Source organism: Rhagoletis pomonella, unplaced genomic scaffold (genome assembly GCF_013731165.1).
Source record: "Rhagoletis pomonella isolate Grant_MI unplaced genomic scaffold, Rhpom_1.0 Rhpom_scaffold_00001, whole genome shotgun sequence".
NCBI classification, from domain to species: Eukaryota; Metazoa; Arthropoda; class Insecta; order Diptera; family Tephritidae; genus Rhagoletis; species Rhagoletis pomonella.
In genome coordinates, this window is record NW_023458555.1 from 34,080,957 (window position 1) to 34,093,635 (window position 12,679).

Genomic DNA, 12,679 nt, shown 5'->3' on the forward strand with positions numbered 1-12,679 from the left:
AAATAAAAGTATTTATATACAAGTATGTACATATACACAAAATTATACCACCTTCGTATGGTTTTATATAAATATTTCAAAATACAGGTAAACATAAGTATCCGCACCCCACTCCCAACATTAGCGCTTGTGCTGGTGAAATTTGCCGGCTGGCTGTTAGGCGCTTTTGTTTTAGCCACACACAAATAAATGTATGTAAACATTGGCATTTTACGATTATTTGTATCAAATTGCTGCACATGAAAAATTACTTTCGTTACAATTTCACTTAAGTTGATTCAGTTTTAAATATACATACGTACATGAAAATATATGTACATATGTATTCCACTTTTTCATTGCTTTCCTTAGCAATTTATTCAGGCAATTTTCCGCCGAAAAAAAACTACGAACAAGCAATTATTTATACTCACAAAAAACCGGCAAAACATTTGTGAAAGCAATAAAAATGAATAAGAGAATAATTTCTTGAGCATAATCAAGATAACTTGCCTGAACTTCAACGCATGTAAATGTGTGTATGTAGAAAATGTTATTTTTAACAAAATCCCTCCAGAGGCATTGCCACCAAAATGTATTTTTATATTTAACCTTTACTCGGTTGGAATATCAATGCAAAGGTCTTCCTTCAAACGTACAGATTATACGATGTCAGAAAATACATGTGTATATACATATGTATGTACATATAGGAATTTACATAAATCACTATGCGACAAAAACAAAAAAATTTCAACACACGAAAAATCGATATACTCACGAAACTATGGGCCAAATATAGAAAAACTGCGTATTTGGTTTTTCACTCTGACACCAGGATTTTTTTTCAAAGGACTTTGAAATTTTAAAGATATGATTAATTCAAAAAATTATTTAAAAAATCAATGCAAAGTAGAATAATTATATGGGTACCAAATGAAAAAGAAAATTCTGTAGAATTCAAAAACAATAAAGATTTTTGGTTTACAAGGACGAATAGATATTGAAAATGCGCTTTTAATAAATTTTATCTTACGATGATAAGGTCGTGTGTATATTAGTACTCAAATAATAATTTTTTGAAAAATAAAAATTTTCAAATTTTCAAGGATATTTAAAGACAAAATTTGTAAAGGACATTTTCCATACCCATTCGTCCGTATGCACCAAAAAATTTATCCTGTTATAATTCTTAAGAATTTTTTCTTTTATATGATACCCTTATTGTTTTCCTAAATTGCATTGATAAATAATTTTAAATAATTTTTTGAAATAATCATATTTTTTTAAATTTCAAGTCCTTTACAAAAAAAAATCCTGACATCAGAGAGAAAAACTAATTACGCAGTTTTACTATAATTTACCCCTAGTTTCGCACGGTGTATTTAACTTTACATATTTCGAAAATATTTTGAAAACTCAAATTTAATTTAATTAATACGTTTAGTGGTTAACATATTTAATGATTTACAGCTTTTTTTGGAAAATATTTTCGAAGAGTGTTGCCATCTGTTTAAAAATGAAATTGAATTAAGTTCATAAGTTAAGTGAATCCCTTCCAATTTTTTTTCTGTTAAAAAAGTTTGAAATATTCCTTTCGGCAGAGAGAAAGTTCTTAGCTACATTTTAAAGAGGGTTGCCACCTGTTGGAAAAGTAAAATTGTATTAAATTCTATACCAGTTGAAAGAAGTTTTAAAATATGGGTGTCAAACGGCCCGACACATCAAAGAGAAAGTTCGCAGCTGTCTTTTAAAGAGGATTGCCGCGTATTTCAAAATCCAAATTTAAATTAATTACACACCGGTTACATATATGAAATATTAAATTATACACACGTTTTATGAAATGTTAAAATATGAAATGTTAAAATATGGGTGGCGAGGGAAAAGGGTTGCCACCTGTTTTAAAAATTAAATTAAATTTAATTATACACAAGTTAAATCATATATTAAAATATGCGTATCAAACGAAAGAGTATTAAGAATTATTAGTTTGAGAATTAAGAATATTTTTAAAGTGTTAAAATTTAAACTGAAATTTTATAATAAGTTAAATGAGTTATTACAATATGGGTATCAATCGAAATGGTTTTAAAAAGGCCTTATTTTTAAACCATATGTAAAAGGGTTGCCACCTGTTTATAAGGAAAAATCCAACTTGAATTAATGGAATGTTAGTATTTAAAGTATTTAAATAAATTTCCAATTTGATTGCAATTTGGCTCATTGGCCATGTGCTAAAATATAATTTTTATCTTAATATTCCTACTTCATTTGTTCATTTTATTTTACATACATTGCTGCAGCGAATGCAAATATCAAGTTCGCTATAAAACCTTTAAAAATTAAAATTTAAAAAAAATAATATAATAATTTTAATACTTTTTTCACATAAAAATTCCAACTAGAAAAAAGTCCAAGGTTTAGCTTATAAACTTTTACTTTTACGCAAAGTATTCAAAAGTATATATATATACTTTTTTTGTTTTTGAGATATTAATGTCTGTAAGCCGTTGGGATTTTAAAAATAAACCTTTGGTTACAACTTTAATCTTTAAGATGGGAAATACTCTACTTTTTCATATGTAAAGAGAAACTTTAGAAATTTTTTTATTTTTTATACAAACAAATTTAAGATATGTAAGTATACTTATCATATGCACTTTAAATCCGCTAATAAAGTTTTTACGTTGTGTGCGTTTCTTATCTCCGCTTAAATTCCTCTGTGTTTAGTAATGTTTACCATCACATTCCCTAAGTACGGTCGTTTATGTTGGACCAGACGTTTGGAGATGACATCATCAACAAAACTCAGAAAACACATGAGCCTATGTACATACATATTTATATAGTAAATACATGCATTGTACATTAATAATAATAATAATAGATTGGCGCTTACACATATGTTAGTGTCTGGCCGAGCTTCTCCTCCGACGTGTGGTGTGCGCCTTGATGTTGTCACACAAAGCGGAGGGACCTACAGTTTTACGCCGACTCCGAACGGCGATTGTATTTTTATGAGAAGCTGTTTTTCATGGCAGAAATACTCACGGAGGTTTGCCATTGCCTGCCGAGGGACGACCGCTGTTAAGAAAAACCTTTTTCTATATTTTATGCGATGTTGCTTTGACCAGGGCTTGAACCCAGATGCTGATGAGTGAAAGCGCGCACTGCTTACCACTACACCACAGCGGCCGATGCATTGTACATTAGGGTGATCCAAAAAATGCATGTGAAAAAAGTAAAGTCGGACTTTTAATGCTTTCACCCCCTAGGATTATTCTATACCGAACAATATTTATTTTTCGATCAGAAACTCTTTTCAGGAGACTTCCAATTGTTTATACTAACGATTTTTTATAGGTCCCCATTCCATAAAAAATAGTTAATATTAAAAAAATTTTAAATAAACAATTGGGTATTATTATTGAAAACCTTCTGAAAGAGAAACACAGTTTTCCGCCCGGAAGTCACTGATTTTCAAGTATCCAGCACTGCTTCTACGCAAAATTCTTTTTTTTGTCTTATATAAAATACATGAACAACTTTGAGCGACCTCTAAATATTTTTTGATTTCAAAATAAAAAAAAAAACGGGCGTATATTTTTTCGGTATAGACCAATCCTAGGGAGTGATAGCATTTAAATTCCGATTTACTTTTTTGGACAACCCTATTGTTCATAGATATCTACTCATTTTGAATTTTTCTTCGTTTAAGTGCTAATTTATCCCAATAATATATTTTTCTTTATTTTTCCTTTCATTTATACAAATATGTACGTGTGTATGTGGGATGCTTGCTTGTTTGGGCGAATAACATCTGTGTTTTTATTATTTTGCGTAAAAATAAATTCTTGAAAGCTCCACCACTCAAGAAGCTTTCCTTAGAGCCTATACACATACCTCTGTATATATATAAAAATTCACCATATATACGGAATTATTTATATTATGCACATGTATATTTGTGCATACATGTGTATGTACTTATATACACACATAAAAATAAATGAAATATATTTTCAACGCCGCACAGCTAACGACTTCTAATCAACGCCACACAATTCCATAGGCAACAGCAGCTGGCCGCCAACCAACCCGCAGGCACCATCAGTAAATTATTCAGTCAGTCAGTCAGCTGTTCAGTCGGTCGGTTGGCCAGTTGAAGGTTTACTCAAATCACAATCAGTCATTAGTGTGATCTTGAGTAAAAAATTCAGTGACTCACCGCGAACGTGATTTTCGTAGAATTCTAAAACGTTCCCAAGCCACGCTGAGGCAGTTGACGACAACAACTCAAGAAAACAAAAAAAAAACGGCATAGCGTGGCAGCTTAGGTGCAGCTTTATTATTTATTATTTTTTATATAAAAAACAATAAGTTATAGTGACGAAATAAAGTTAAAAACCGCTAATCGCACTTAAAAAGCACAATGCTAGCGTTTGTAGTTAATTTTTTTTTGCTACAAAACAAAAAAAAAATATAATTGAAGCATAATAAAATTACTCAACTTCCTCTTTTTTCTTCCCTTCTCTTCCTATCTTTAGCACCGTTGAAGAAATCCCCGAAGCCCAGGAGGCCACCGCCACCACCACTGCCCAACAGCAACCTGTAACGTCCGCGGCAACGGCAGAACCCGATCCCAACGTTCCCATCCCGAGTGTACCACTAGCCGAATTCACCACTCCTCCCGCAACACCACCACCCGATGAGAGTGAAATGGCTGCCGCAAGCAAAGAAGTAAATCCCGAAAATGCTGTCGTCGCTACTTCCAGCAGCAGCGATGGCATCTTCTCGTTGATCTATACGGTTTTCAAGAAGGTCGCCGTCGTTGGTTCTATTTACTTGGTTGGCTATATGGGCTGGAGTGTTGCGTGGCTGATAGCGCCGGTAATCCTTTCCGTGACGCGCGATCAATTCCGCAAAACCACCGAATACAAACGAAACATTGCCAAAGCGTCAGCAATGGCCTCCGAGAAGGATGTCATACTGGCACGCATCGATGAACTGCCAGCGTGGGTGAGTAACAAAGATATTTGTTTAAAAAATCCACCTTATAAGGCAGCTCTTTCGCTCGATTGGAGGTCTGACAGGGTAAAGTTGTCGTGGAATCTAAGCATTGAGGAAGGCAACCGTTCCCTTTTACTGCTGCAGAGGATCTATTGGTACGGGAGGGTTCTATCGCTCGAAAGTAATTCCTGGTGGAGTTCGCTAGAGAAATATACATAAGCTAAGCAGCTACAACGGGCTGCCTTAAGCGGTATTAGTGGGGCACCACGAAATATTCCTACTTTGACACTCAAAATCAGTGAGAACATAACACAGAACTACCGCTGGACGAACTGCTTTCAGACCAAGTTAAACCGTGTGATTAACAGATTCGAAGACCTTCTAAAAGGCTCCTAGTAGCAGCTTCTTTTTCTACATATTGTGCGTTTCTTCAATAGGGAGTGCCAAAGGGCTGTCGAAAACCCTGTAGAGCCCTTAAGTATTTACTGTTTTTAGATTTTACCTACTTAGGCAATAAAAGTAATTCAGATCACAAAATTCTTCCTATTAAATGAAGACGGTTGATCATTCATCTGTTGCCATTGATCGGTAAGCCACATGCCACATAAATAGTTGAGACATATTTAAGGCATTTTTTTTTAACTTTCTACTGTCTAGAGGTCACTCAATAGCGTTTCTCTCAAATTAGGTGAAAAGTTCATTAAGAACTAAATGAATATCCAGGTCAGAGCCAGACTAAACCACTTAGCTTTGCTCATCAAAGAGGATACAGAGCAAAAAACTTAATTTAGGCATCTGCTGGCGTCAAAATGCTCCTTGACTGTTGTATGGGTCCCAACAAGTATATCGATGGGTATATCTGTAGTCTATTCTGCTTAAAATTTGGGCTTGTCTCTAACCTCCAGCAAACACAGACTAAAGGCCGAACTCATCGAGGAAATTTGGCTAAAGATTGATGTAAAGCGATCCATAGCTGTCACTCGGCTGGACCACTCGTCTCTCAGATTAGTAGTTAGGGTAATCACCGGACACTGCCTGATGGGCACACACGGAGAAAGGTTAGGATACCCCACCAATGATTTTTGTCCCAGTTACAGAAACTAGGGAGAGGTGAAGAGCATCGAACATTATCTCTGCCACTGTCCCGTCGTGTGTCTCAGGAATCGCGAGAAGTTCTTACGTTTAGTGCGTATAGTAAAACAAAAGCAGAGATTACAATCCATGAACAAGGCCCCCTCTTCCCTAAGTATATCCTATTTTATCTGTGAGGCAGCTCTATTGCGCATATGAACGGAAGAGTCCAATGCGAAAACTTGTCCCTCGATCGACCCTTTTCGTCTACGATCCCTCTTCGATAGTTATACTCTCCTGGCCGGATACCAACCGTTCCCTACGTGGTTGTTGTAGACGATCTCCCGGTAGTGCATTCATTTAAAAGGCCAGACCTTTTTAATCGTTCAAATCTGCTCAGCACAGGCTGCCGGAAAATATTGTTACGTCGGCGGTAAAACGGTTGAGTATTCGGCGCTGCTGCGTCTTAGCCTTTTGATTGTCCTCAACTTCTTCATTTTACCGGCTATTTCGTCGTTGGCATTTCTCCGGTTTTAGCTGCTCTTAAGCGTTTTTTTTCATTCGTGTTGCGGACGGAAAGTCTTTGATAATAAAAACGCGTACTTTTTCTAGCTAGATTCAGACGTCCTTTTACCCAACTCTCCCATCTCTGTTGCCAGTTTTGTACACTGGTTTCTGGGATATTTCGATAATAAAAACGAGCCAATGCATATCTGTCTAGCATTCTGCCCCACTCCTCAGCGGTTCTTAGTATAGTCTGAACTGGCTTATGTTGTGGTTCTATTTTTCTTTCAGGTCTATTTTCCCGATGTGGAGCGTTGTGAATGGGTCAACAAGGTAAGTCACCACTCCATCAAAATATGAAGCAAATTATTCTCTACATAAACCCTCACTTCTTTCGGCAGATCCTCAAACAAGTGTGGCCCAATGCCAATCACTACGCGCGCAAACTCGTCAAAGAGACAATCGAACCGAATGTTGCACTCGCTCTAGCCAACTACAAAATGAATGGCTTCCGTTTCGATCGCATGATACTCGGCACAATACCGCCACGCATTGGCGGGGTAAAGATCTACGATAAAAATGTCGATCGTAATGAGATCATTATGGATTTGGATCTATTTTATGCCAGTGATTGTGACATCAACTTCTATTTGGGCAGCATGAAGGGCGGCATTAAGGACTTCCAAATACACGGCTGGGTGCGAGTGGTTATGAAGCCACTCATACGTTCCATGCCACTGGTGGGCGGTTTGCAGATTTTCTTCTTGAATAATCCGAATATCGATTTCAATTTGGTTGGGGTTATTGATTTTATGGATATGCCGGGTTTGAGTGATTTACTGCGCAGGATTATTGTGGAGCAAATTGGTGCGGTAATGGTGCTACCAAATAAACTGCCGATCACATTGAGTAATGAGGTGCCAGCGATCAGCTTGAAGATGCCAGAACCGGAGGTAGGGTAGGGGGGTAGAGGCGCCCGTCCGGTGTTGCAGTGATAGTAGAAATGGTAAATAATTTTTTGTTTCTTCTTTTCTATGCAGGGCATTTTGCGTATACACGTCGTTGAGGCTAAAGATCTCATGAAAAAGGATATCGGTGTTCTGGGTAAGGGCAAATCCGATCCTTATGCGGTGATCAATGTGGGCGCGCAGGAATTTAAAACACAAATTATTGAGAATAATGTGAATCCCAAGTGGGACTACTGGTGCGAGGTAAGTTTTAATTTGGGATGCCGTTAAAGTTTTTGCTTCGTTTTTTTATAAAAAAAGTTTGTACTAACAATTTGTTTATAAAAAAATGAAGGGATTAATAGTAAAGACAGAGAATACATATATGAAAATTTAATTTCTACGAACTTTTTATTTTTTTTTTAATGTCCAAAGTTTTAATGATTTTTTTTTTTAGAGTTTATATTGGGTTTATCTCGTTTTTCGAACCTAGAAAACTCACTGATTCGGATTCAAATACTTTCATAGCATATAAAGTTATAAAAAATATATATTAAAATTTTTGAAATAACATAAAAATATTTTCCAAATATGTTGTTTTACTAAACTTCTATGTAACTAAAACGGCAAAAATATTTTTTCGATACTAGACATGAAAAACATTAGTTAAAAAAATATATTCTGCAATAAAATTTGTTATTTTGTTATCCAAAGCACATCCCAATCCTCAAAATCACTGAAATAGCATATTCTGCAAATTTTTTGGATTTTCACGATTTGCATGTCCCACCGCTATTTTTTGAAAATTTTTTTTGAAATACTACAATTTTTTCGCACGAATTGCTGTTTTGTGTTATTTTTTTGCAAACTCTCGAACTATTCCCTGCAAGCTCCTTTATTTACGTACGTACTATTTATTGTCCCATTTTCCTGATACTAATTTCTTTTTTGTTTTGTTTTGTTTTTGGTTTTTTACTTTGCATTAAAAAAAAACCAAACGAATTACACGAAAAATTCTTCAAAATTTTTCAAAACTTACTACTAAACACAACAAATACGTAAACCTTCACAAAAAAGGCTAAGATATTTGTTGAACTGGGTCAAAGTGTTGACATAACGGTACTCGATATGGACAACAGCGGTGATGATGAGAAATTGGGCAGGTAAGTTTCTTAAGATAGAATACAAAAAAATCAAATTCAAATAAAATAAAAAAAATATTAAATGAAGTAAAAAACAGATTAAGAAATCAAAGTTAAATAAAATATAAAAAATTAAATGGATTAAAAAAATATAAATAAGTATAATATAACTAAATTAAGTAAATCAAAAGCTAAATAAAAGTAAAAAACTGAGTTGAAAAGTAGTAAGACAATATAAAACAAAAGAAAATAAAATAAAATAAAATAAAATAAAATAAAATAAAATAAAATAAAATAAAATAAAATACTAAAAATTAAATAGATTAAAAAAAAAGAAAAGAAATTAAAATTAAATTAAAATATAAAAATTAAATGGATTAAAAAAACAAAACATTAAATCAAATCAATTTTTATAAAAACTAATCAAATAAATTAAAGTTGAATAAATAACACGAGATAAAAATACAAAGACAATAAAAGGAGCTAACTAAATTAAAATTAAACAAAATCAAATAGATTTTAAAATTTTAATTTCACAAAAAAGTAATAATAATTAAACAATAATAAATAAATTTAATAAAATAAAATAATAATAAATATACGCCGGATATTAAAAATAAAATGAAATTAAACATTAACAATATGTAATAAGAAATTAAAAAAATCAATGCAACACCCTAAAACACAAGACAAATAAAAAATAAGAAAAAATAATATAAGATAAATTAAACTTACATAAAAATTTTTATGAAATGAAACAAAACAAAAACATATTAAATAGCTAAAGCCAGTTAAAATGAAACAAAATATAGTATTATGTAATATAAAAAATTAAGTTAGGCAAAAAAATAAATAAAGCAAAGTTAAATCAAATGAAAGATAAAATTTAAAAATTAAATGGATTAAAAACAGAAACTAAATAAAATAAAAAATTAAATTAAAATATTAAATAAAAAATGTATTAATATCAAATAAAATAATAAAATGAAGTAAAATAAAATAAAAATAAATGTATACAAAATTGAATGACTATATGAATTATATGAGCATAAAATAAAGAAAAAACATAAAATAGCTAAAACACATTAAAACAACACATTAAAATTAAATAAACTAAAATAAATTTGAAAATATTAAGTACAGAAAAACAATAAGTTGAACTGAAAAAAAAATAAATTCAAAAATTATAAAATAAAATAAATAACTTTGTAAAAATTAAAACAAAATTACAGCAAAAAAAGTAAAGCTAAATTAAATAAAAAGGGGAATACAAATGATAAAGCTATAAGAAACAAAAAATAACTGATATAATACAAATAATAAATTATAAAAGAATGCTAAATATTAAATGAACTAAAATAAAATAAAATTGAAAATATTAAATACAAAAAAAAATAAATAAATTTAAAAAACAAAAACTCAAAAAAATGTAATAAATAAATACAAAATAAAAATAATAAGTTAATGAAGAATAGTATTAAGATAAAACACAATAATGATAAAAAAATCAAATAAAATATGTAAAATAAAACGATAAAATTAAATTAATTAAAAAACGATATAAAACAAAAAATAATAAATGAAGTACAACAAATAATAAATTTGAAATATATATGAAAAACAAAAAATATATATATAAAATAATTAAAATGTAATCAAAAATTAAAATTATGTAATATGAATTTTAATAAATATCAGTGCAGTCACCTAAAACTCATAATACATACATATATACCTGTACTCAACCTCATAAACATTCTAACAATAGTCACCAAATTTATAACAATTCATGCACATGCCTAAATACACAATAACAATAAGCAAGTAATTATATACATATAAATATAATCAAACGAATTAGGAATCCCCCCCATCTCCTAATTGCTCAACAAACACTTGGCGTTTACCGTGTAATTAACGTGAGTAGATGGCAGATTTTGTAGTTGAGGCGCTACCCAGCTGTTCATGTTTGTAATTTTTATTTATTACTGTTGTTTTTGGCCTTGTTTTGAATACTACCACAACAGTTGAAACTATCTTACATTCCAACCTTCAATTACCCCCAACTTGTCTTTGCATGACTGCCAACTTTGTGTTTATTCCGAGGTCAATGAACTTATTGCTCACCTTTTACTGAAATAAATTACTTAACATTACAAATAAACTAACAACAAAACCATATTTAGCCATCAAATTTCCATTTATGAACAACAATTGCCTCTGTAAATTACGTGCACCAAATTTCGTTATTCTTGTAGGCCCCTGCCTTCGCTGATGGCACTTTGGAACTCAAGGCCGTCTTTAATTTATGGGACTCAGATATTCCTGGTAGTCCAAATGATGATTTTTTGGGAAGGTTTGACAATTTTATTCGTTGACCTTTGTTGTTGTTTTCTTGTTCACATTATTCGTGTTAAGTTTGTTGTTGCGTTTTTTTTTTTCAAAGTGTTTCCTATACTAACACGCTGTACATATGTATGTGAGTTTCAAAAGCGCTGTTTGTCTGACTAAATTACTTGTTTTAAGAGCAAATTATTTACAGTTTTATTGGCTTATTTTTAAAGTTATTTGTTATTCTAAGATTATGTTTTTTTCCTGTTTCATGCCCCAACATTCAAAGCTTCATAAGTATGAGCAATAACTAGCTTTGTAAAAATCATAGGTAATACAATGTGATACAGTAAAGATTTTCTACCTGGTGGGGCCTTAGGCCTACAATCAGGCCGTTTGTGATACCGCAGATATCTCAAAAACCCCTACTCCACATTGAACCAGTTTATGGATTCAGAAAATCTGAGCAGCTGTCGTTTGTCCAACTGCCATTTTACCAGGTCTGTTTGGATTGACTCCTTAGCCATTCCATTTGGTTCGATTCTCGACCTTAGTTCGATTCACTTGCATTACGTCACACAATGTTTGCGGAAATTTCCCACTTATAATCAGGGCAACCGCTCTCCATGTGGATCAGCAAAGGATTTAGGGCTGATACCCGCATAATAGGAGACAGGACACCTCCCAGCAGCGTTCCTCTACCAACAAATCTAGTCAGCGAAGTTCCAGCAAGTTCCGCTCGCAGTACCCTGCATATCAGCATTAGGTTTACGATTGCCCCGGATCGATGCCTAAGTCCGTTAGTGCAGTGGTAATTCTTTCAGTGATGGCCCCTTCAAAATAATGTATCACCGAGATTGAAATCAGGAAATAGTCATAGAGGGATAAGTCGTTTGAATAAGCTGGATGGGGTAGCAGTTCGTAGCCTAAGTTGTGAAATAATCGGCGGCACATATATATATACTATATAGGCACCATTCAAATGACCTTCGAAAATAGCAGCTTAAATTTTTATCAAAAAATAAATAAAAAATTCAAAACTTATATTTTTTAAAGTAATTTGAAATTCAAAGGAATGTTTTCTTTCATGCAGCGAGACTAATATTCCCGAATGTTCACTGGATCCTCCAGTACCGCACACTACTGAGACACTGGTGAATTCAGCTACCGCCATACATATTACAAGCAATGCAATTCACCCTTGAATTTAACATGAGATTGTCATTTTCACTATTTGTTCTCATTCTCGAGATATTAGATTTTATCACAAGAAAAGACAAGATCTACTGGTATGAGACGGCGAAAGAAAAGTAGAACCAATTTTTCTGCAGGTCATTTGGCAACTTACAACCTCATTGCGAGAGTCGTGTCGAATGCAAGTCGTTTTTCGAGAGTCGAATCGTATCGAACATTTCATGTGGTAGCACTGCGTAGTTTTCGACGATTTTCGTCGTTTACTTATTTCAGCACGGCAGTAGACAATGCCAATTTACAACGTACGCAATGAGGCTGTTAGATTATTTATAAGCGCAAGGCATACAAAAGCTTTCCTGTAGGTCAATGTATAGAATATTTCCCTAGAAACAAGATTAAGGGCCGGTTACTCAATGTTTGTTTAACAATAACTACAGGTAAAACATCGTCATCGACCCCCGGTTATATGTTATGGGTTCGATCCCGTCGATAACGATG

At 32.8% G+C, this 12,679-nt stretch overlaps 1 protein-coding gene across 6 annotated transcripts in view; it reads left to right on the top strand.

Annotated features, from left to right (window-relative positions):
- LOC118743133 (extended synaptotagmin-2-B) overlaps positions 1-12,679 on the top strand; it is a 179,653-nt gene that overhangs the window by 152,998 nt on the left and 13,976 nt on the right. For all 6 annotated transcript variants that reach the window (XM_036475667.1, XM_036475658.1, XM_036475687.1 and 3 more), the window contains exons 3-7: positions 4,530-5,001; positions 6,859-6,900; positions 6,969-7,520; positions 7,608-7,778; positions 8,592-8,677. In XM_036475667.1, the coding sequence (XP_036331560.1) occupies positions 4,530-5,001; positions 6,859-6,900; positions 6,969-7,520; positions 7,608-7,778; positions 8,592-8,677 (1,323 nt within the window). The remainder of the gene's footprint in view (positions 1-4,529; positions 5,002-6,858; positions 6,901-6,968; positions 7,521-7,607; positions 7,779-8,591; positions 8,678-12,679) is intronic.